The 26,542-nt window shown below is 44.5% G+C and overlaps 1 protein-coding gene across 1 annotated transcript in view; it reads right to left on the bottom strand.

The window, feature by feature from the left end:
* Window positions 1-25,106, bottom strand: part of RASA3 (RAS p21 protein activator 3) — a 228,394-nt gene extending 203,288 nt beyond the window's left edge. Inside the window, exon 1 of the mRNA XM_044286304.1 lies at window positions 24,925-25,106. Coding sequence (XP_044142239.1) covers window positions 24,925-24,979 — 55 coding nt within the window. The 5' untranslated portion in view covers window positions 24,980-25,106. The remainder of the gene's footprint in view (window positions 1-24,924) is intronic.
* Between the last annotated feature and the right edge of the window lie 1,436 nt (window positions 25,107-26,542).

Below are 26,542 nucleotides of genomic sequence, written 5' to 3' on the forward strand. Positions count from 1 at the left end.
TGGGACCTCAAAATAAGTTAAAAGGGGTTTTCTGGGGGTTCGATACCGATGGGCTATCCTCAGGATTAGTCAGCCAGATCGGTGGTGGTCCGACTCCTGCAGATCAGTTGTTTGAAGAGGCTGCAGCACTCTGATGAGCACCACGGCTAGGCACTTCCTAGGCCAGTGACATCTTGTTCATTAACCACATGGCTTATGCAGCTCAGTCTCATTCCAGAGAACAAACCTGGGCTGAAATACTAAGCACAGCTGCTATACAATGAGCGACACTCTGCTTTGTAAACTGCAAGGAGCCCATAACTCTCCATGTAGTGACAGGGCCTATTCAAACAGCTGATAGGCAGGGTCCTGGTTGTCGGACCCCAACCTATCGATAATTTCTATTCTAAGGGTAGGCCATCAATATCAAACTCTCGGAAAAGCTCTTTAGCCTCATGTTGTAAACCTCTGACCTGCAACTAGTTCCGAACAAGAAATGTCTGACATTGCTATCTGAGGAAGCCCGGCAAATGTCTAGGATACTATCAGACTTCTTTATTTTCAGGTCTCATCCACAGCTATACTCAGCATTACAGAAAGAGAAATGAGCTGCTTAGATCAAGGAAACTCTTCATGGCTGGAGGCTGAACAGGAGAGGGCACATGTCCTGATCAGATGCAGCAACGCATATCCTGGATAGAATTTCTCAGACCGCAGCTGAGGCCGCTTCTAGATGGCAAATGGAGCCCGTAATTTTCTAGAGTAACAGCACTCCAGCAAGTGCTAAACTGTCCCATAATTCATCTCCCGCCAGAAGTCAAAAGATGACTTCTCTCATAACTCATCAAATATACCCAGTTGCTATTACATCAAATTTCATAGATAAAGGGAGAGTCAAATGAAAAAATTATTCTAAAACATCATTAAAAGTGGGACAGTTACGCTGTGGAATTTTTGGGGCTTTTACAGTTGCAGCAAAGTGGATGCGATTTAAATAAAAAATTCTCAGCCTAAGTTTACCTGCGTTCTGGATTAGAAATCTGCAGCATGTCCATTTAGGGCCCATGTACACAACAGTATTTTTGCTCTGCATCCGATCCAAATTTGTTGTGGATCTAATGTGGACCCATTCATTTCAAAGGGGCCACAAAAGATGCGGACAGCACACCGTGTGCTGTCTGCATCTGTAAGTCCGTTCCACTGCGCTGCAAAGAAGATAGAACATGTCCTATTCTTTCTTCTAATTGTTTTACGGACAAGCATAGGACATTTCTACAGGAGTTAAAAAAAAACAAAAAAACAACAACATTGTTTTGTATCTCTGCAATTTGCGTACTGCAAAAAAGATATGGTCGTGTGCATGAACCCTTAGACCTCATGCACACGGCCGTTGGGCGGCCGTGGCCGTATTGTGGCCCACAAACAGCAGGTCGGCAATCCTTGGCCGCCGGCCGTGTGCACCACGCATCACAGACCCATTCACTTAAATGGGTCCGCAGTTCCGGAGATGTGGAACGGAGTAACGGAACACCGGAAGCACTACGGAGTGTTTCCGTGGTGTTTCTTTCCGTTGTTCCGCACCGCAAATAAATATGACATGTGATATATTTTTGCAGTGCAGACAGACCACGGACCCATTCAAGTTGAATGGGTCCGGCCCACTGCACGGATGTTGCCCGTGCATTGGGGACCGCAATTACCGTCCCCAATGTATGGAACGGCCGCACAACGGCAGATTTCCACCATGGATTTCACGGATTGCGATGCAGAGGGTGAAATCTGTGGAAAATCCATAGCTTAATCCATCTATAAGGATGTGTTCACATCACGTTTTTTCCCATCTGTTTAACTTATACGTTAAATGTATGCCTCTGACTGATGCCATACTGTGGCATCCGTTCACCATAGAGTTCCATTGTAAAAAAAAAAATATAATTTTCCCATTATAATTTTATTTTTATTTTTTAAAGTATGCATTTATTTTTTACTGGACTGTGCATAGTGTGCTGCGTTTTTGTATCCTTTTTTTTTTTTCTATCGTATATGTCAAACGGACACTTAAAACGTGGTGTGAACTCCTAACCCCTAACACACAGAGATACATATACAAATAGTACATATAGTAATAATCTTCACCAGGCGAAACAAGTGGAATGTACTGAAAAACCCCAATAAGAGAGTCAGGCTTGGACTGGCCCACAGGGGTACAGGGGAATCCCCCGGTGGGCCCCTGGGCAAAGTGGGCCCATAGTCTCCCACCCCCTGCACAAGTGGCACATTACACATTAGACTTACTGCACTACATACATATATTCAATGTACAGCACCTTCACCAGCCTATGTACATATAAAAAAACTTGTTCGATTATTTATTATATTTGAATGTATCCATACAGTGGGCCCCTAAAATAAATTTTACTGGTGGGCCCTAGGTACCCCAGTCCGACACTGAAGAGAGTAAGTAATGCTTTTAGGTTACACGTAGGTAATGAAGGTCCTTCACGAAGGTCAGGGATAGTAAAAACCACAGTATTTACCAGAGGCAACTGGCCTAATAGCATCGCCACTCCTCCTGCACTATAAAAAGCACTCCGCTATCTGCACCTGAAAGGAATATTGATTTCTTCAAGTACAAATTGGAAAATGCATTCATCATAGCACTAAAAAAAGAGCCCAGTTAGCGAAGCAGTTAGGATGACCACATTTTCTAGACTCTTTGCTTCACCTTCTGCAATTCGGAAAGTGGAGGATCGTTTCCATTAAACGGCTCTACTAATAAACGCCGGACAAGTCACTTTGTGAGAAAAGCAACTAGAGGAGCCCTTCCCTTAGCCTGTAAACACACTATGGGATTAAACTTTGCTCAAAGAATCGATCACTCAGCAATTAAAATAAATTGCATTATGAACTCTATTTGCTTTATTGGAGAGTGCTTGAATGCCTCAGACCACTGCTACATATTCTAACCTGTTTAAGGCTTTACGCGCGCGACCGTATTTTTCATCATGCGTTTTTTGAGGCTATAACACTGATCCCACAATTTCTATGGGGTCACGCACACATCCAAAATTTTGGCGGATCCGTGTGGCAATTCTGCACACTATAGGAACATGTCCTACTCTGACAAATGTTAATTCACGACAATTACCCTTCACTTTTAATTTCATCTAATATGTTCCCTGGATTTTTGTTACGATATCTAATTATAATACATAATTATTCTTGTGCGGGGACTCCTAGGCTAATCCTAATCTGTTCCGGACTGTCCTCCACTTATAAGGGTTGTGCAGTTTTAGCAAGAAACTGGAAAAATTAGCTGTACTTTACTGGTTGATCCAGTGCTCCTCACCGGGCTTTGTTTACTTGGTGGCAGCGATGACATCATGCTGACAATAAATGACTGCTGTAGCTATTTATTGGTCTCAAAGGTAATCACTGAGGTCTGTGATTGGCTGCAGTGGTCACATGTTGCTGACAAGATATCATTGTTGTAATATATAATATATCATCATATTTAACCAAGGTCTTTTGCTCTTAAAGGGGTTCTCCATCATTTTGGCAATTGCCAGCAACCTGCTTCACTAAGCTGAGGTTTCACACTCCAGTGTGTGTCCACGTTCCAGTCCCCACAGTATTTACATCTGGTACAGCATGGGCATGGTCACATGCTCTGCTGCAGCCAGTGACTGGTTTCAGCAGTAATGTGGTAGCTGTGGCCAATTCACCGCTGAAGCAAGTCATTGGCTGCAGAGGAGCATGTGACTGCGCATGATGTAAACACTGGGGGTACTGAAACGTGGAGACACTGGAGGCAGCACGGAGGACCAGAGTGGCAGGGAGCAGGTAAATATCAATCCTCAGCTTAGTAAGGCAGGCTGCTGGCAATTGCTAAAATGTCATTATTTCCAGAGAACCCCTTTAAAGGAGTTGTCTCACTTCAATAAGTGGCAGTTATCATGTAGAAAAAAGTTAATACAAGCCACTTACTAATGTATTGTGATTGTCCATATTGCCTCCTTAGCTGGCTGGATTCATTTTTCCGATCACATTATACACTGTTCGTTTCCATGGTTATGGCCATCCTGCAATCCATCAGTGGAGGTCGGGCTTGCACACTATAGGAAAAAGTCAGCCTCTCTGGTGGCTGGGACCATGGGAGCACATTTAGGCTAGTGCTTTTTCCTATGTTGTTCAAGCATGACCACCACTGATGGATTTCAGGGTTGTCTGTAACCATGGAAACGAGCAGTGTGTAATGTGATGGAAAAATGAATCCAGCCAGCAAAGGAAGCAATATGGGTAATAACAATACATTAGTAAGTGGATTTTATTAATTTTCTCTACATGATAAATGCCACTTACTGAAGTGATTCAACCCCTTTAAGGACCAAAATTAAGACACTATTTATTACTAGGCAGAACCAAGGGGATTTCCATAGCTTAATGTCCCAATCTGTTTGGTAGCTCCCATGCACTGCAATGGGAGCTACGGAAGCAGTAGAGCGTCGTCACGCTTTGCTATTTCCTGGCCACCTGGTGGTCAGGGTTTAGACACATTTCGCCTTAAAAGTGGCAAGATGGGACAACCCCTTTCAAGTTTACTGACGGTACTGACACTGTTGGACAGAGTTCCTGTAAACACATGAATCTACATTAATAAAGGGACACTCCAGACAAAACTGATATACCCGATTATGCCTTGTGCGGAACCTACAGGGATGGAGCATGACACAGGGAATCTCTCTTTGGTGCTCTGGATCCCTGTGTGATGCTGCTCTCCCTAAGGTCCTGCTCTAGGCACAGCACAGTAAATCAGTTTTGCCTGGAATGTTCCTTTAATGAGATAAGCATGTAAAACCATAACCACGAATTGATAAACCTTGCAGTGCTCCACACTGCGTTCAATCTGTTACACGGAGCTATTCATCATGCTTGCCCTAGGAGTGCAGGCAGTGAAACTGCAGGTTAGAAATAGCATGAAATCTCTCCAGAAACGTAAATTTGTCTTTGTCCATTTAAAAAACTCCTGAAAATGTCATATAAATGTCTCGTGACTTCTAAAAGCTATTAGTAGCAGCCAGTCTGCACAGTCTATGGACCCTTCAGCACATTCACAGCAACACAAAGCCGAAGATGGACCAAAGTGAAAGGGGTTGTCTCATCTGAGACATTGGTGGCATACCACTAGAATATGCCAATGTCAGATAGGTGTGAGTCCCACCTATTAGACCTGAACCTCTGTCCAGAAAGGGACCCCCGAAGTGAGCTGAGAGCAGCCGCACATGCGCAGCCATTCTTCATTCATTTCTATGGGACTGCCAAAAATAGCTGAGCGCTGGCTCCGCAATCTCCAATGTTCCCACAAAAATGAACGGAGTGGTGGCTGGCCTTGTGTGGCGCCCTCTCCATTTATTTCTATGGGACTGCAGAAAATAGGTGAGCGCTTGGCTATTTTCTGAACTCTCAAGGAAATGAATGGATAGCACTCCGCGCATGCATGGTGCTCTCTCCTTCACTTTTGAGATGCCATCAAGTTCCCAGATGAAACAACCCCGTTAACCACCTCTAGATCTGTACATATAGTGTAAGTGATTTTTTGCATTGAGCCAGGGGTGTAACTAAAATTCATAGGACCCCATAGCAAAATATAAGATGGGGTTCCACCACCTAATGTAAGAAAACAGCGGCATAAGTAACTATGTATAATAACATATATACAGTATAAGGAAACCTACATTATAGCCATTTCCCATAGAAAAGTACAATGTTCTTGCACCTGATTGGGCTCCTCTCCCAACCTCTGGGCCCTATAGAAAATGCTATGACTGCTATGGATATAGTTATGCCCATGTGTGAACCATACAGGAGTTATAGGATGCCCATGGGCCAGAACGAATGTAATAAGCCAGTATAAGTATCTAGATTTTATATTTTTAGCAACACAAGCTTCCTTGCTGGCTCTTGAGCTTCACTAACAGGGATTTTCCTGCCATTTCCTGTCTTCATTCTCTCTTTCTCAGAAAAATAACATATGACTCAAGGAAGGACCCCATGGGAAGCTTCCTGAAATCTTTAACGAGGAAGCTGTGCCCCCCCCTGTAAACTGATGTTGCTTGTTGTACAGGCTGTCGGTAGGGGATTGGGGTTACTGGTAGGTTGAGTAAAGTCCTACATGTGGTAAGGAGGCCTCCAAACCCATGATTTCTGAGCCTAATGTAACCAGTGAGGTTGTATTCAGTACCGAGAAGATTATCTATGCAGTGCACGACTAAATATATACAGACTGTGAGAACTTCCACCTTTTCCACCATGCCAGTATACAGACAGAAGTACATATAAAAGGCACTGACCCACGCTCCCTTTTCTTCTTACCTCGTATGAAGCTTATTGTTGATCCCCACAGGATTTACACATTTTTGAAAAGCCAGAGAACCCCAAAAACAAAAAGTTTAACTTTAAAGCTGCTCAACACTTTTCATTTAGAAAAACCAAAAGAGACTCTCTGTTCCAGCAAGCAGGGACAGGAGTGTCGAATGTCACATTAATATATAAAAAATGCCTAGGAAATGAGACCTCAAGATCCTTGGAAATCCAGTGAAAAAGACAATTACCGCATTTAATTGCTAGCCCTTGACTCAGCTGTGATCATAATAAGCCATGTGCGTCACAGCAGAATATTCTCCTAGGTTAGTACAGAAGGTCTTATCAGTAGACAGTTTAAAAGGCTATTACTATGCAGCATGCTTCTCATTACAAGGATAAATAGTATGAAGACAAGACATATGGGGGCACCTCTTCCGAAAAGTACACAAACAGTGCGGTACACAGAACAAAGAGGAAGCAAAAGAGAAAATCATACGCTTTAAACTGCTATATCTGGACAAGAGTAGTCAACATTTAAAAGAACACAAAACTAGAATTAAATGCTAAAAAGGACACAAAAAATATAGTTGCCGCACTGTCAAGCACAGGGCTTAGGATGCAGACACGGTCAGGTTTCTGCATTTAGTTTGAGAGCCCAAACCAGTAAATAAATAAAAAAAGTGGAGAAGTCGTATCTGTCCTTTATACTTTCTCTCCATTTATGATCCTGTAATACCTGTAGGTAGGGCAGACATGGACAGTGAGCCCTAACCTAGAAACCAGCCCGCTATCCCTACCTACTTGCAGTGCAAGCCCTAGGTAACAAGACCGCAACTGGTCAACAGTACCTACACTGCAAAGGTGCAGAGATAGACAAACACCTAGAGACAAACTACAGAAAAACAAAAACGTCGTAAGTAAATTGGTCAGAACCAAGAGGACAAAGCAGTACAAAAACGAGAGACAGAAAGTGGTCAAAAGACAAGCCTGGGTCAGAACAAGATGAGATGCACAGGACAAATAATGAGCCAAGGTGAAAAACATGAGCAATCCAAAATTGACAAAGGAACAAGAACTAGGAACCTAGATAGTGAACCCAAACAAGACTATCACTGACACCGGTGTATGGCCAGGAAGGGGTTTAAAAAGAGCACTGAGTCCCAGGATTAGCACCCGATAGGCGCTCCATTAGTCAGAAACACTAGCACATAGGAATAGAGCAGCTGAACAATCAGCCCACTGCCTAACCTCCTCCAGTACATTCCTGCTGCAGGGAGAAACAGAGCATTGCATCCTGTTGCTAAGGAAGCCAGTCGTATCCCCAGGGGACGTGGCTCAGCAGCACGTCTATTCCGTGCCGCTGGATCGCTCCGCTTGGACAGTTCAGTTTATGACAGATCCACTCCTGATTTTAGCTTCCAAAACTGCATGCAGAAACCTGACAATGTGGCCATACCCGTAACTCCTCTGCTGATCTCTACCATCTTTGTCTGGTGCAGGCAGGATGAGCGGGTGGAGCTTCACTAACCATAATTATGGCTTCTGATTGATGGAACTCTTCTTCAGACGGTACACTTATCGTTCAGACATGACACTTTTTCCCAGTCATTGGTTGGGATTCCCCATGACCTGAGGCATGTTTCATTTGATGCTGTAATGGGAGTTATTCTACCAAAGAACCTTTGTTTCTTGGGGAAAGTATCTCCTTAATACAGTGCAGAACAGAGGCACCATAAGGTGGCACATGGAGTGGACACTGTGTGCCTTGGTATGCTATCTGCACAAGGCTTTACACATCAACTGCACTTTACTACTTTGTTTGATATGTCCTACAGGTTTCTTTATACTCTGTATTTTTCCTATCCACATCGAAGCACTATTATATACAAAGTTCCTCATCATCACAGAATATACAAATTCAGCACGAGACAGGTGGGGAATGTAGTTCTGAAATACCAAGAGAAGAAAATCGGCCAATAAACAAGTTAAAGTTTAACCATAGACTAAACATCGTGCCAAGTTCAACAGCATGTCATCAAACCAAATTGCTCTCAAGTGGTCTTTGTAGAGATGAAACAGTGCCACTTCCTTGCAAACTCTGCATTTTATGAATATACTCCACCCAAGCTGGTGCACAGGAAAAACAATACAGTAAACCACTCTAAAGTGGGTGGAACGTACCACAAAGCAACACATCTGTTATGTGGTCAACTTAGTCACAATGGATAATAGAAGTACAGTTATCCCTAGCAGCTACCATAGAAGAATACAAGTGGTGTGCACACGTTACATCCGATGTTTGACATAAGTGCCAGTAAACTCTCAGAGCATATGCTGAACATATCAATGGGGACTTATTGACCCCCATGTATACCAAAGTGTGGATATACATCAGAGAAGTGAGCATGGTCATTCCTTTACGGGTGACATACTACACTACACCTGTTACATCTGGACCTTAATGGCAGATCAATAGCATAGATAGGTGTGGGTTTCACCTTCTTTCTCAAGAACAGGGCCCCAGCCATGAATAGACAACACACTGCTTTGGGACTTCTGAAAATAGTCAATCACTGACGTAAAACTTCCCATGCCGTATACTGCCAGAGCTAATGATTGGCTGAAGTGGTCACATGCTGTACATGGGCACGTCATTGGTGCAGCCAAGAAGTTGACACCATGGCTGCAGCGGTGGGGAGGATCAGAGTTGGAGGTAGTAAGTATAATTTGCTTACCATCTTAACCCTTTCCCTATCATTCAGAAAGTTTTATTTTAACCCTGTGAACCCCTTTAAGTTTCAAACACATACACCAATTCTTAGTGAGATATGCCATAAAAAAATAAAATAAGAATGTTTAAGCACATTAAAACAGTCTGAAAAACAGAGCATTATCCACCCTGCCTGCATAGAAAGGAACTTTTTTTTTTTAAATAGCTGTTCCGAATAAAAAAAATAAAAAAAAAACTATGGAGAGCCTGGTACATCACTGGATCTCCATAGAAAGCCTTTGCCCTGCGCGATTCAGCGCAGGGCAATGGAGAGCATTTGAGCATGAATGATGCCTGGGCGAAAACCCCTTTAATGCACAAAATGGGCCTGTTATAATTTTCAATCCGTTAGCTATATTTCTTCAGTTTCTTTGACCGATGTAGAACCTACGCATCGCAGCAAAGCGTGGCTGGGGCTACACACAGACTCTTTTGTAGGGTGGCAGCTGCGACAGCAACTGTTCAAGCTTCTAGGAATGCACTGTGCATTATCTATATGCAACTTTGATGACATTTTTATAGCTTGATGTTCAAGACAATCATACAAAAATAAAATTTGGCAAAAAGTCAGTTACAAACTGATTGACAAAATCCTGTGTATAACTACGGTCTAAGGCTTTATTAACAAAGGATAGTCTCCTCCATTTCAAGAATCTATTTTAGAAGTCTCAGATTAGGGAAATGAATGCACTGGATCACCTCAATGGTCTCCACACATGAGTTATGTTGTGTGCCATTTGGAACAAGCACCACAGCTAAAAATACAAAAATATAAGGAAAGTGTGTGCAGTGGCTTGGTATGGGGTGGTCCTAACGGTATGCTGGGTCCCCCCGTACACCGTTGAGGTGTTACCACGTGTTGCTGCTCTCCTGAAGGGATGGTGCACCCCAATGGAAAATAAGTCCAAAAAGAGTCAGGTGTTGCAATAAACCAGTGTGCTTCTTTACTGGAGGAACTCAAGGGCAAAACCATACAAGCAAGGCACTGAGCTGGCTTCTACAGTATGTTCCCTGGCAGAAGAAGGTTCCATACTGAGGAACTAGGTGTCCCTCTCTCTCTCACAATGTTGCTACCCTGGCAAAAGGCTGGTGGCTCTGGGTCTTTGGCTCAGTTTCCTGCTGACTACCTGGTCAGAGGGCTGGTGACTCAGGATCTGTGGCAGAGTATCCCTGTCTCAGAATCGTCTACTGGTCACTCGTGCAGTCTGGAAGAGTCTCTCCTACTAAACACTGGTTCCCATCTGCAGACAACGAAGGGCTCTGACTGCTCTCCTTATATACAGTTTCTAGCTGAACAAGAACTTTCTAGTGGGAGAGCTGGAGCGGAAAAGCACAGCCTAAACAGAAACAAGGTTACAATTTTAGTCTGTCATAAACCTGTATACAGCTTCAATGCAAATCTATAGGAATGATTAAGCAGCTTTGTCAGACAAACAAGTCTGCAGGCATAAATAGGACTAAACCAGGCAGTCAGAAGGTTAGTGTGTCTGTTTTTCCCCTCTAAAACTGTGCACTTAAAACCTCATTTGCATATGTTTTAAAAGTACTTTTTATCTAGAATGAGGCAAGGATTGCTAAATGAAAGGTATCATTACATTCAGCTGAGCTAGGCATTGTGCTTGGTGTAATAGTGAATTTCCTGGTGGCAGTCTCCCTTTGATTGGACTGAGCTGCAGTACCAGTCACTACCAGAACTGTAAGCACGTCACTGGGCCTCGCTAAACAATAAAAGAGACATGGCACTTGCTAACGATAGTCCATTAATACTGACGTCTCAGAAAACCCCTTTAAGTTGCATACTTTATTATTATTATAATTATTATTATAATAATAATAATAATAATAATAATAATAATAATAAAATAAATCTGCCAAGTGAGCCAAGCTGCTCTGGCTTTACAGCTGTAATTTTGGTCCACGTGACAGCAGTACATTTCTTGCCAAAAATGAGAGATCTTATGAGATGAAAGTACAAAAGCAAGTACATATGGATGTAAAACAGACTGAAAACGTAGCTCTGTGAAGGTTCCCACAGTTAGAATATCTGTAAACAGCAGGTACCTAACAGTCTCCATGTAGCAACAATATAGAAGTAAACTAAAATAAGTAAAGCTAAAGATGAGAAAATAAAAAAGGTATATTTTATATTTGCAAACTATTTAGGCCAGTATTAGTATAATTATGTTGCTTAAAGGGGTTGTCTCATCTCAGACAATGGGGGCATTTTGCCCCCTATATGGAGAACAGAGCCCCAAAAGTGGTGGAGGGCACACTGCCCATTCGTAGCCGCACTCCATTCATTTTCTATGGGGCCGCCGAAAATAGCCGAGCACTGGCTCGGCTATTTCCATCTGCCCATAGAAGTGAATGGAAGTGGTGGTTGGTCATGTGCAGTGCACTCCCATTCACTTCTAGGAGAAGAGCGCTTGGTGGTGACCAGACCGGAGTCCCCCAGCCACCACTTTGCGTTGGTCCGTTCTCGATATAGGTGCAGGTCCCAGTGGTTGGTCCCACACCTATAAGACAATGGGAGCATATCCTAGCGATATGCCCCCATTGTCTGAGATGAGACAAACCCTTTAACATGTCCAGCAAAACATGTGTTCTTAGAAACTACCGTAATTACTCTAAGGCCTCATGCACACGACTGTGTGCCGGACGCACCCGTGCTTCAGACCACAAATTGCAGTCCACAATGCACATGCACCGGCTGTGTGCCCGCTGTCTGCGGACGCGGACCCATTCCCTACACCAGTGCTTTTGTGGGCTTCCGATCCGTTCCTTCTTTTCACACAGCACCATATCTTCCAGATTGCGGACCCAATTCAAGTCAATGGGTGATACGGTGCCTGGTATGCACACGGCTGGTGCCCGTATAATGCAGACTTAATGTTTGTGGGCCGCAATATGGGAATGGACTTGCTACAGTTGTGTGCATGAGGCCTAAAATAGATTCAATATTCGCACTACCACGTCACACCGTTCTTGCAGTTGTGGCAGAACAAAAGTGAAAATGCAATTAAAAAGGGCAATAATATCAAACCATGTGAGGCAGCTACAGGTATGGAATTCTACAAAGCACTGTATACTGGGACGAAGCTCTGCCACTCAGTATTGCAGGCAGCCCATCCTAGAATTAAAGTTGACTTCTCACCTATAATGTCATTGATTGTTAAAGCCATTAAATCCTTTTAACAAGTCTTCCTTCCTACTAGATCTGTTAAAACAGCAAATTACACGATCTGCAGTATTTACAAACGGATACAAATCCCTGAGGTTTCGCATTTCGCTTTAAGCCTCATGAATCAAAACTGCACCAGAGGAAAGTGACTTTGTTAATCGTATCATTCAATAAAACCTAAGTCAAAGGAGTTTTCCTAGATCGAAAAAAAATAATAATTTGGGGCTAGGCTGAAAGTAACAAAAATAATACTACTCACCTTGTTGGAGCCTCCCAATTCCCACGTTGCGCCTTGAGCAGTTATGTGTTGTTACGGATCACATCACCACTGAGTCTTCCATTTCCGATCAAACTAGAAGCAGCAGAGACCAGAGGCATAGCACTGGAACCAGGAGGCTTCAACAGGGTAAGGCCTCATGCACACGACAGTATTTTTTCACTGTCCGCAAAACGGGGTTCCGTTGGTCCGTGATCCGTGACCGATTTTTCGTCCGTGGGTCTTCCTTGTTTTTTGGAGGATCCACGGACATGAAAAATGAAAAAAAAATCTAAGTCAAGTTTGCCATTGAAATGATAGGAAAAAACGGACACGGATGACAATCTTGTGTGCATCCGTGATTTTCACGGACCCATTGACTTGAATGGGTCCGTGAACCGTTGGCCGTGAAAAAAATAGGACAGGTCATATTTTTTTCACGGCCAGGAAAAACGGATCACGGATGCGGCTGCCAAACGATGCAGTTTCCAATTTTTCCACGGACCCATTGAAAGTCAATGGGTCCGCAAAAAAAAAAAACGGAAAACGGCACAACGGCCACGGATGCACACAACGGTCGTATGCATGAGGCCTTAGTAGTGTTATTTATTTTCAACCCATGCCCAGCCTCAACAAAAATTTCTTAGATCTTGGGATCTTTTTTTAGATAAGGGGTAGAATGATTTAAAAAAATATAATAATAAAGAAGCAATACTCACCTCCCTGGTCTCCTACAGTTCCAATGCTCACCAGTAGGGATGAGCGAATCGACTTCGGATGAAACATCCAAAGTCGATTCGCATAAAACTTCGTTAAAGTGTATTGGCTCACATGGGCCGAAGTTATTACTTCGCGAAGTCTCGCGAGACTTTGGGTAGTAACTTCAGAAATTAATTTCTACTGTTAAAAAACTTTTACCGAACTCTGGTTCGGATCCAAGGTACCACTGTTTCATCCAAAGTCAATTTGCTCATCCCTACTCACCAGGTTCCCGCTGATCTCCACTTCCTGGTCCAGGTTTGACACATAGAAAATGGCTGGAAAAGGCCGCTTAGCCACTCATCGGCTGCAACAGTGACCTACCTCAAGTAGTAATTGGCTAAACACCATTTCATGCCGTTTCCTGTATGTCGAGACGGGACCAGTAAACTGAGACCAGCAGGGACCTGGTCACAGAATGACAGTGGATTGGTGAGAAAAGTAATGCTGCTTTATTTATTTTTTCATTCTTCCCCTTATATGCCAAATGTTATCCTGACGGACACCCCCTTTCAGTTTAGAAAAGTAAATATGGGCTCTGATTGGTTGCTTTATTGGGGACTCAGGGGCCCTGATCATTGCTTTCATTTTCAGATCTAGTTTAAATGAATAGAAGCTGAAATCCGATTGTAGCCACCATCCAGATAAGTAATGATCTGATGCTCTCTCCTCCTGACTCTTGAATTGAACTATATTGCTATCCCTAGTCAAATGGAGGGAGAGAACAGACGTGGAACTGAAGCTGGTCACCACACAAGGACATCTACTGGGGAGGTATTTTGTGAAACACTGTGGTATTTGGCTGTTGGGGTGGTATAATGTGCCATAATATGGTATTGCTGGCCCTGTCTACTTGTGTTGACCCTACATTCTTTCAATTTCGACCTGTCTACAACATAGGACCACTTTCAGTTTTTTTCCCAGTTCATCTCTGTTTTGCATACTATAGCTAACTAGTAGGTACATTCATACTATGTAATCAGGAATGCACGTGAAACACGTAAGCCATAAAAGATTAAATGACTACCGATGGCTAGGGGCCAGCCAATCCAACAACACAAGAAGATTATTTTCGAAAAATTCTGATTAGGAGTGCAGAGATGATCTTTAAACTGACTGCATGCACTACAGTACAACCTACAAGTCCAGCAACCTTATAGGGTCCATTCACACGTCTGTAGTGGATCCGCAAAACACCAGGACGGCACCCCAATAGAAATGTCTATTCTTGTCCGCAGATGGGGACAAGAATAGGACACGTTCTATTTTTTTCCGGAGCTGCGGACTGGAAGTTCGGGGCTGTGCTCCGGAAATGCGGATGCGGACAGCACACTGTGCGCTGTCCGCATCTCTTCCGGCCCCATTGAAAATGAATGGGTCCGCACCCATTCCGCATAATTGCGGAAAGGATCCGGACCCATTCTACGGACGTGTGAATGGACCCATAGTCGTTTTGCATAACCAATTGTGTGAGTCAGGGCTGTTCATTGTTCTCTTTACCGCAATCTCATTCTCGGGCCAGTTCCCTAGCCAAAACCAGGAGTGAAACCCAGACACATGGAAAAGGTCAAATGATGCTGTGAGTACGAGACGGTAGACCCTAGGTCGGGCTAGAGCTCATGGCATCATAAATCACTATTATGCAGTCAATACAGTTCAGCCAAACCACTGTTAGTGCGGGAAATGTAGCCATCACATAGACCATGTTTCACAGACCGCATATGCTTGTCTGAAAATGGCCTAATGCAGTGAGCCCGGGAGCACAAAAGAGGAAGACGAGAGTAGAAATGATGGTAGTAATAGTCATGGTGGCAGTGCTTGCCGTGACGCTCCTTGCGCCATGTACTGATGGGAGAGGAGCAACAGGGCTGTTACTCTGTCAGAGTGGAGAGGGCACGGCAGTTACAGAGAGAGCAGAGCCTCCAGGCGTAACCGCAACACCCCCATTGCTCCTAGAGGCTCATTTTTCACAGCAAGGCACATCTGAAGATAGGACAACACATAGGCCTTCAGCTGCCAAGCGCAGGGTCAGCCAGTTTCATAGGTACAAATCTGCTGGCAGGTGCCCTTTAAAAGAAAGCTAGATGGTTGAAGCATCACGTGAACACTTACAGTACATAAATCTAAATGAATACATGACATAATGGCAGGTAAGGAACTTGACATAACACTACATATAGCAATGTCTCACTTCGTTTTGGGTGCTGGTGCCAATAACTGGCAGCAGAAAGGAACTATTGTGTCTGTGTGGAAATATAAAATTACAGAAAGTTATCAAAACAAAAAGTGGAGGCATTGCCTATAGCAACCAATTAGAGTTCAGCTTTCTTTTTTCAGATGCCTTTTTTAAAGATAAAAATTCATATGAACTGGGGGGGGGAAGGGAGACCGAACACTTACCTGGTGTCCTCCTTTTCATCTATTCATCTGCAGATCACCTAATTCCTGGGCTCCTCTTGTGTCATCCAACATGGCCACACCACTTCTCAGACCTGATGTTGGTGGGCCATGACTCTTCCTTGTCCAGGCCTCTTGGATCGCCTAGCCCTGTTCATGTGAGCAGTGATGGCCAATCCAGGGACAGCAGGAAGTGTCTTGGGCTACCAAACACACAGTATGCATCAGGCAGTCTGAGAAGAAGTGCGACCATCTTGGATGGCAGAAGAGGAACATGGGAACTGACTGATCTACAGCTAAAAATATGTGACGAAGGTCAGCAGGTAAGTGTTCTGTTCATTCCCCAGTTACACTACCTGAACACGGGTGTGGACGGTCTTGCAGAAATGCCACACAAATTTCTATGCGGATTCCTGCCCCAAATCAGCACTTCATGTGTTACATGCGGTTTTTTTGGTGCATAGTTGGTGTGGATTTTCCGCAGATCTCACCTTTACATTGAAAAGGATGAAATCCACACAAAAGTACAGCACAAAGAATTGACATACTGCGGATTTCAAAATCTGAACAGCAGGTCAATTTCCACAAGGAACGAAAAAGCAAAGTGTCCATAAGATTTGTCTAATCTCATACACTTTGCTGGTACTGTACTATGCTGTGTTTTTTCTGCACAAAAATCCACGTGGAAAAACTAGCGGAATCTGCAACATGTGCAGATAGTCCTCAGGGAATCTGACATCAAGATCTTGGACTATTACCTGCTGTAATACATAAGTACAGTACTACACAGAAGGAGCCCAGATCTCCAGATTTTATCTGTGTCAGCACTGAAATAAATATTGAAGATGGGTCGGCACTGCGGCTTGCAAGTGGTGCACGTGTCCAGGGAAGGCTGCCCACTAGTATATAGCGAAGAAGGACCGGCACTAACTTTCTTGATGACATGAAGAGACGTCTGAATAAACGTCTCTTCATATTATCAAAAAAAGTGAGTGCCGGTCCTTCTTCGCTATACACTGAAATAAATAGTCAGGACTGCTGTGCATGCGCACAGGAGTCCTATTCGTTTTGTTAGCATGGCACAGTAGTAGTGATCTGGACTCCTTATCTGTAGTAGCACTCATGAATTACAGTAGATCAGTGGTCCCCAACCAGTGGCTCAGGAGCCACATGTGGATCGCGACCCCTTGCTGTGTGGCTCGCCATGAGTCCCACAAGTTATGACCATACGTACTGGCAATTGACATTGTTGCAGACCAATCCTGGATTTACCACCAGACAGTGCCATTTTGGATGGTATAATACAAGTGTAAAAGTTCACAATAAAATATTTATCAGCAAATGTTTGCAATTTCATGTTGTTTGCTTCTCCACATTCAAAATTTCTCTCTATTTTTGAACTGCCTGTTGCTCCCGACCATCACTGAAAGCTGAATGGGGCTCACAATATAGAAAAGGTTGGGGACCTCTGCTGTAGTCCAGAATCATGGTGACAGATTCTCTTTAATGTGAATTTTTTTTATTGAACCAAGAGGGTAGCTTTAAATGAAAGTTGTAATCTGATTGCTTGCTATGGATAACTGGTTAATTTTCCTTTGCATCAATTTTAATAAATATCCCCCAATATTTAAGAATGCATACCGTACATTTACATTCACTATTTTTTTTTGCATTAAACACATTTGCAACTACAAAAGACTTAAGGTGAGGTGACCAGAGCCTGACTTGTGCGTATGTATGGTGGAAAAAATATCAAGTCAAGCAGGACTCCACCTTTAAGTGAAAAAAAATTCTCTGATCTGACACTTGATAGAAAACCACAACCAAACTGTTGGTTTCCTTCAACACACGGGAAAACCTCTAACTGATATATATGGTGAAAAATATCTATGAATGTAAAGGCACATATTAGATACACTGTGAAAGCTCTGTGAGACAACCACCCAAAGCTCCATCATAAAGTGTTCTTCTAGGGCAGGGGTAGGCAACCTCCGGCTCCCAGCTGTTGTGAAACTACAACTCCCAGTATGCATACTTGCTCTGCTCTTCTAAGAACTCTCATAGAAATGAATGGAGCATGCTGGGAATTGTAGTTTCACAACAGCTGGGAGCCGGAGGTTGCCTACCCCTGTTCTAGGGGAATGGTCTTCTCAAAGATGATGAGAAATATATATATATATATATATATATATATATATATATATATATATATATATATATATATATATATATATATATATATATACACACACACACACACACACACACACACTCACCTAAAGAATTATTAGGAACACCTGTTCTATTTCTCATTAATGCGATTATCTAGTCAACCAATCACATGGCAGTTGCTTCAATGCATGTAGGGTTGTGGTCCTGGTCAAGACAATCTCCTGAACTCCAAACTGAATGTCAGAATGGGAAAGATAGGTGGGCTACAACAGCAGAAGACCCCACCGGGTACCATTCATCTCCACTACAAATAGGAAAAAGAGGCTACAATTTGCACGAGCTCACCAGAATTGGACTGTTGAAGACTGGAAAAATGTTGCCTGGTCTGATGAGTCTCGATTTCTGTTGAGACATTCAAATGGTCGAGTCCGAATTTGGCGTAAACAGAATGAGAACATGTATCCATTATGCCTTGTTACCACTGTGCAGGCTGGTGGTGGTGTAATGGTGTGGGGGATGTTTTCTGGGCACACTTTAGGGCCCTTAGGGCCAATTGGCCATCGTTTAAATGCCACGGGCTACCTGAGCATTGTTTCTGACCATGTCCATCCCTTCATGACCACCATGTACCCATCCTCTGATGGCTACTTCCAGCAGGATAATGCACCATGTCACAAAGCTCGAATCATTTCAAATTGGTTTCTTGAACATGACAATGAGTTCACTGTACTAAAATGGCCCCCACAGTCACCAGATCTCAACCCAATAGAGCATCTTTGGGATGTGGTGGAACTGGAGCTTCGTGCCCTGGATGTGCATCCCTCAAATCTCCATCAACTGCAAGATGCTATCCTATCAATATGGGCCAACATTTCTAAAGAATGCTATCAGCACCTTGTTGAATCAATGCCATGTAGAATTAAGGCAGTTCTGAAGGCAAAAGGGGGTCCAACACCGTATTAGTATGGTGTTCCTAATAATTCTTTAGGTGAGTGTATATTACAAGGTTAAAATCTGTCACAGGATATCTAGTCTGCGTAAGGGTACTTTCACACTAGCGCTATTCTTTTCCGGTATTGAAATCCGGTAAAGGGTCTCAATACCGGGAAAAAAAAAACATCAGTTTTGTCTCAATGCATTCTGAATGGAAAGCAATCCATTCAGTATGCATCAGGATGTCTCCCGTTCCGTCCCTTGTACGCAGGGCCGCCATCAGGGGGGTACAGCCGATACTCCAGTAAGGGGCCCAGACCCTGGGGGGGCCCGGCCAGTTCCAATGTAAAAAAAAAAAAAAAAAAAAAAAATTATTTTTTTTTTTTATTTTTTTTATTTTTTTTTACCCCCTCTCATTTGTCAGTGACTTGAGTTGAACTTTATTGCATCGCTAGAGGGGGGCACTTGATCATTCCTTGCTAGTGATGTCCAGTTCATGAACGAATCATTCATTTCAATCGATTCAGTTCACTGAACCAGAGGAGTCGATTCCTCTGACTGAGCGCTCCGTGTGAAGCCGCTCAGTCTGAGTCAGTGAGTCACACAGCACACAATAGCAGAGCCGCTGGCAGCAGGGAGGGACTCGGGAGGAGTGTAATCTGATCCTAGAGTGGAAGCTGCTTCTGCCAGCCCCTCCCCTCCCCGCCCACCAACCAATCAGAGCTGAGGCAAGGCAAGCACTAGCAGCTCTGAGTCTGAGTCACTGACACAAGTGAAGGGAGTCTGAGAAAGAATCGAATGAGTCACAGGTTAAAAGAATCTAAAGATCCGACTTAGGCCTCTTTCACACTTGCGTTGTCCGGATCCGGCGTGTACTCCACTTGCCGGAATTACACGCCGGATCCGGAAAAACGCAAGTGTACTGAAAGCATTTGAAGACGGATCCGTCTTCAAAATGCTTTCAGTGTTACTATGGCACCCAGGACGCTATTAAAGTCCTGGTTGCCATAGTAGTAGTGGGGAGCGGTATACTTACAGTCCGCGCGGCTCCCGGGGCGCTCCAGAATGACGTCAGAGCGCCCCATGCGCATGGATCATGTGATCCATGCGATCACGTCATCCATGCGCTTGGGGCGCCCTGACGTCACTCTGGAGCGCCCCGGGAGCCGCACGGACGGTAAGTATGCTGCTCCCCCGCTCACCGCTACACTTTACCACGGCTGCCAGGACTTTAGCGTCCCGGCAGCCATGGTAACCATTGAGAAAAAGCTAAACGTCACATCCGGCAATGCGCCTAAACGACGTTCAGCTTAAGGCCGGATCCGGATAAATGCCTTTCAATGGGCATTCATTCCGAATCCGGCCTTGCGGCAAGTGTTCCGGATTTTTGGCCGGAGCAAAAAGCGCAGCATGCTGCGCTATTTGCTGCGGCCAAAAAACGTTCCGTTCCGGAACTGAAGACATCCTGATGCATCCTGAAGGACGGACTGTCCATTCAGAATGCATTAGGATAATCCTGATCAGTATTCTTCCGGCATAGAGCCCCGACGACGGAACTCTATGCCGGAAGACAAGAACGCAGATGTGAAAGAGCCCTTAGAGACTCATTCGATTCTTTGAGTTAAAAGAGCCGTGATTCAGACTCTAGAACAGTTTACACTGAGGCTGATGCTTTTGTTGCAGCAGTGATAAGATTAAGGGACAGGAGCAGAGAGATAAGAGAAGTGACAGATGACTGTGAAGACCATGCGATCTGTTGCTCAGAAGCCATGAGATTGTAAGGCTACTTTCACACTAGCGGCAGGACGGATCCGACAGGCTGTTCACCCTGTCAGATCCGTCCTGCCGTTATTTCGCCGGACCACCGCTCCGTCCCCATTGACTATAATGGGGACGGGGGTGGAGCTCCGGCCCAGCACGGCAGTGCATGGCGAAAGGCCGCCGGACTAAAAGTACTGCATGTCCAACTTGTTGTGTGGTCTTTGCTCAGGGGTAAAATGCAAAGCTGTTTTCTGGATTATCCAACAGGGCCATGATCCTCCATTATTGTTTTTAACCCCTCCCTTGCCAGCCCACCCAGCCCTATTTAGCTTTGTGTTCAGCTTTGAAAAAAATGTTTAGGCCATGAAGGGGTTAATTAAGTGTTGGAGGGGGTGGGGGGTGTTATTGTGCATATTGTGTTTGGGATCCATTTAACAAGTTTGACCAGTTGGGTTTGAGAGTGGTTGAGTGTCATCCACAGATCCCTCATAACAGTGCGTCACCCACAGACCCCCCCCCATAACAGTGCGTCACCCACAGACCCCCCATAACAGTGTGTCACCCACAGATCCCCCATAACAGTGTGTCATCCACAGATCCCCCATAACAGTGTCATCCACAGATCCCCCATAACAGTGTCATCCACAGATTCCTCATAACAGTGTGTCATCCACAGATTCCCCCATAACAGTGTCATCCACAGATCCCCCATAACAATGTCATCCACAGATCCCCCATAACATTGTGTCATCCACAGATTCCCCCATAAACAGTGTGTCATCCACAGATCCCCCCATAACAGTGTGTCATCCACAGATCCCCCCATAACAGTGTGTCATCCACAGATCCCCCCATAACAGTGTGTCATCCACAGATCCCCCCATAACAGTGTGTCATCCACAGATCCCCCCATAACAGTGTGTCATCCACAGATCCCCCCATAACAGTGTGTCATCCACAGATCCCCCCATAACAGTGTGTCATCCACAGATCCCCCCATAACAGTGTGTCATCCACAGATCCCCCCATAACAGTGTGTCATCCACAGATCCCCCCATAACAGTGTGTCATCCACAGATCCCCCATAAAAGTGTCATCCACAGATTCCCCCATAACAGTGTGTCATCCACAGATTCCCCCATAACAGTGTGTCATCCACAGATTCCCCCATAACAGTGTGTCATCCACATATTCCCCCCATAAGAGTAAGTCCTCCACAGATTCCCCCCATAACAGTACGTCATCCACAGATCCCCCCATAACACTGTAACAGTAAACCTTGTGCTTTTTTTTTTTTTTTTTTAAATGTGCCAGGGGAAGATTGCTAGGGCAGATTAGAACAGGTAGTGTAGTTAGTGTTAGTGGAGGGTCCTGCTTAAAGAGTCTACCTTGTCATGGTAGCAGGCTTCATATTATTTGGTCAAAAACGAATTCCTTACTGAAATCACTGATTATCACTTTTTACTGTCTTTGTAGTTGTAAAAAAATTATGAAATTGGGGGTAGGTCCTTGGGGGTGGAGGGGAGGTGGAGTCAGGATGGATTCTAAAGGGGCGGGGTAGGAGGGGGGGCCCAGGCCTTGAGCTGTGTAAGGGGCCCCAAAATTTCTGATGGCAGCCCTGCTTGCACGGTATTTGACAGGACAAAATACCGCAGAATGCTACCGGCATTAATTTCACTACCGGCATTAATTTCTATAGAGATGTATTAATGTCTGATCCGGTACCAAGTGTTCCGGAAATTGCTGCATTGCCGGATCCGCCGGGACATAGGAGGAGCTATTTTCCCTTTTGACCTTTGGAAAAAATTAAATACAAGATCTGTTATTCCAGATGAGACGGATCCGGTATTTCACTGTATCCATCTAACGGATCCGAAAAAAAGATTTTCGTTTGCACACGGTTTTCTGAATCCGGCAAGCAGTTCCGTTGCTGGAACTGCCTTCCAGATCCGAACAACGCTAGTGTGAATGTACCCTAAGGCCACTTTCACACAGTCAGGGCTTGATCAGTGATTTCCGTCAGTAATTGTGAGCCAAAATGGAGGCTACACAGAGATAAGGAATAACGTAAAGACTTCCACCTGTTCTGGACCCGCTCCTGGTTTTGGCTGATCAAACACTGACTATGTAAAAGCAGCTTTAGGGGGATGGTCTTTTGGAGAGGTTTCACACAATACATTGGCCTTGAGGCTTACCTTAAAAATCCAAAAAAGTAGATATCATATGGTGGAGCTTTCCCAACAAACATGGTTCCACCACATGATATCTACTGACTTCAGTTGCCTTAAAATCTTCTCCAGTGTGAACCTACCCTGACTGTACCTGCTCTTTTATCCATCAATGTCTGGTGTGTACACATAGGTGTAGACAGAAGTCTAAATAAAGGTAATAATATCTTGACTCAGAGCTTTGTGGTAATAAATGTCACACTACACACACACTGTAAAAAAAATAAAATCCATCACCAGACAAGGAGCGCGCAGTAGTACAATAATAACTAATTCCAATCAAAAAGGGAAATTTTCCTAGCAACCTGAAGAAGCAGAGGCATAGATAGCCTCAAGCATTGGGCCGAGTGGTTTGGGTACCCGGCAATTACTTTACTGTACCCTTAACACTAGGACCATACCCTGCCTCTGAGAATCATTTATCTCCAAAATATCAATCCACCTCCAGTCCAACGAAGATCTGTAACAGGGCCCCCAGATGTCACTTGACAGTTACAATACTGCTGTCGTATTATGTCACAGATGAACCTTTAGCCCCTCCCCCTCAGATACCAGGACCCCATAACAACCCCAATCTTTCCTCTAGCTGTGCCCCCGATCGCAGTTTTGTGTCAAGGAAAAAACACTTGCCATTTTGCTACGGGTACGTGTCTGGTATGATGCACCCGTAACTGGGGCAAAGTGGAAGTTTATGGCTATAAGATAAAAAGTACTGCGCTGTCGGTTCCTCCAATGCTTGAAAAGAAAAGAATATACGCATAATAGTTTAAATGTACAGTGGCCCTTCAAGCTACAATGCCCTCGGGATACAATATTTTCAACATACAATGCTCTTTTCTGACCCATCGTAAGTTGAAACCAGATTCAACATACAATGTCTCAGACTTGTATCCAACCAATCAAGGCCACTTCCCTGGTACAATAGCTGTATTAGTTGTTGGTTAGCAGCTATTTCTGACTGTTATATGTAAGGACATGTTTTATCTGTCTTGGCTATCTGCTTATTTTTTCTTAAATCTTCATTTTCTTGGCTTTGACATTTTGGGGCTTTGGAACTGATTACTCAAGTTATAATGGTTTCGACATACCATGGACATCCTGGAACCAATTAATATTGTAACCTGAGGGAGCACTGTCTGCAAGAGGACAACAAGTCCAAACATCCGATGTAAAGAAGAACAAGGAGTCTTAGAAGTGATGATATGGTTCCAACAGAGCCCTGATCTCATCATCATAGAGTCTGTCTGAGACTACATGAAAAGACAGAAGGATCTGAGTAAGCCTACATCTACAGAAGATCTGTGGTTATTTCTCCAAGATGTTTGGAACAGCCTCCCTGCTGAGTTCCTTCCAAAACTACAAGTCTAGAAGAAGAGATGTTGAGAAGAAGAAGTTGTGTTGAAGGCACAGGGTTGTCACACTAAATATTGAGATTTCTCTTCTGCTCACTTTGGTAAGTGTTAACTGATACAAATACACTATTAGCACTTCAGTAGTATTTCTGAAAACATTCTTACTTGGTAACATTTTCCCACACCTATAGATAAGTATCTGATCCTTCCATGAAGCCACTTCCTCACAGTGACCACCTGAGATAGGTCAGGGTACCTTCTAGAAGTGGCAGCTGAGGCTCCCAGGCAAGTATCTGCCATGAGTTTGTATTCCAGGCACTGAGGACCTTGCTTTACAAAGATTTTCCACTGGGACAGAATAATGGAAGCTTTGTTGCAGTCCAGAGAGAGGTTCTGCCAGCAGGCAAATCACCCAGACCTGGGCATGAGACCCAGCTTTCCTCTCTTGTAGAGGCACACTGAAAGCCAGATCACCCACATATTCACAGGGTTTAGCAAAGACTGGCAAGTGGCATCCCTGCACATCAATCAGCCGGGCTGGTACATACATGATGCCAGCCACTTTACATGGGAAGCCACTGCACATAGCTCCTGGGCACAGAAAGTGCCACACAGCTGATGAGGCAGATTGGCACGCCTTGTACTGGCATGCACTGCCCAGGTACATCCAGTGCCATGCACTCATCACTCATTAGAGGGCAACTTACTGCGCCTGTCAGCACCGCTGCTGGGTCCCAGGCAGCGCACACAGGGCACAGCGGGGAAACGCTCACCTATCTTGATCCGGACGCTCTGAAAGACACGGATCCCTTCCTCCTCCACCGCCATGGTGCTGGGTGCTGCGTTCACTGCGGGCTCTGCCCCGGTCACTGCACTCCTGTCCCGGCCACTGCAGCTCTGAGCCCCGCTCTCCTCCTCACACAGCGCAGAGCAAAGCGCGAAGCGGCCGGAGGAGTCATCCTCCAACCCGGTACGCTGAGCCTGGAAGGGGGCGGGGCGTCCGCACCGTCCCGAGCGGTGACTGGCTGATTCTGACAAGGAAAGAGTGATGGGGGCGTGGCCAGGAGGTTAGCCAGCAGTCACCATTGGTAAAGACGTCAGCGCAGGGCGTGGCTATGTTTTCCACAATGGGTAATGTTGTGAGGCTCGCCTGTGGTGAGGGTGGCGTTAGTGCTACACCCGCGGGAACCTCTCACTCCTCTCACGGTGTGAAGACTGCTGGTTCATCGCTGTACTATGGGAAAAGGTTCAGAACCTAAAAGCCCTATTGGTGTCTCAGCATGTGCCTGTTTACCCGGCATGGCTCTGTTCACACTTTGGGAATAGACCACACAGATCTCTCATGACCCCCACAGCAAAACCTAGTATGGACCTCTCTTTCCCTACCAGGTTTCCTAGTATGCGTGCATCAAACGCCCCCAGGCAATGTGGAGAGAAAACTGAAACCCTTGCCCCCCACATTTCTGACAAATTTACATTTTAATAGGAAAAAATTGTTATAAAAATAAAAGTCACCCTTGGCTTTTATGTCAATAAAGTGAAACAGGTGCTTCATAAATATGGAGCTCATTCTGACCACCATATTTCTCAATGTATTCACACCAGACAACTGGCATGTATACACTGAAAAATCTCCCCATACAGCTGTGACTAGCCACCACTAGGGGGAGCTCAGTGCATAGGAATGTATACATTTATCATTGACTGCAATGGAAGCTGTAAAAATCTCTTTGCACTGAGCTCTCCCTAGGGGTGGCTGCATAAAAATGTCTTCTAATGTTGGTAACAGAAGAAAGAGAGCCTAGCTTTACTTCCCCCAAGCCCCATAGCAGTCACGTGGCCTAGCTCCATGAAAAGAACATCACTGGACGGACAGCTGCAGTGTATAGCACTGTGTACAGTAGAACCGATCGCAGTTAGGATAATACAGGCAGGTAGACCATTGTCAGATGATTGAATTCCCCAAACTCCAATATATCCAAATGGCCAGTTTCACACAAGCGTGTTTGGTCCAGAAAACACGGTCGATGTGATGGGCACATGTCCCAGGCTGACTGCTGCTCAGCTGACCTGACTCACTGCATCAAAGTGAATTCCAGCCCAACCATGGGTCATATGAGGTGAGGACATGGCAGTAAGACCACGGTGAGGCTGGAACTCACAGCATCATATACACTGAAGAGCAAAAGGATAACAATGTTTTGAACTTGTGACTTTCAGGCTCCATATCTCACCATCCACTACAGCTTCTATTGTGAGACTGCCATCATTTTATAGACAATCATCTTGGCTATCTCATACATAAATTGGACTTGCAACTATTTAGCACATGATTAGTTATGCAGATTCTTGTCATGTAACTGCATTGTTACTGTTTTGCTCCTAAAATTC

The sequence above is a fragment of the Bufo gargarizans genome, chromosome 3, assembly GCF_014858855.1.
Source record: "Bufo gargarizans isolate SCDJY-AF-19 chromosome 3, ASM1485885v1, whole genome shotgun sequence".
NCBI classification, from domain to species: Eukaryota; Metazoa; Chordata; class Amphibia; order Anura; family Bufonidae; genus Bufo; species Bufo gargarizans.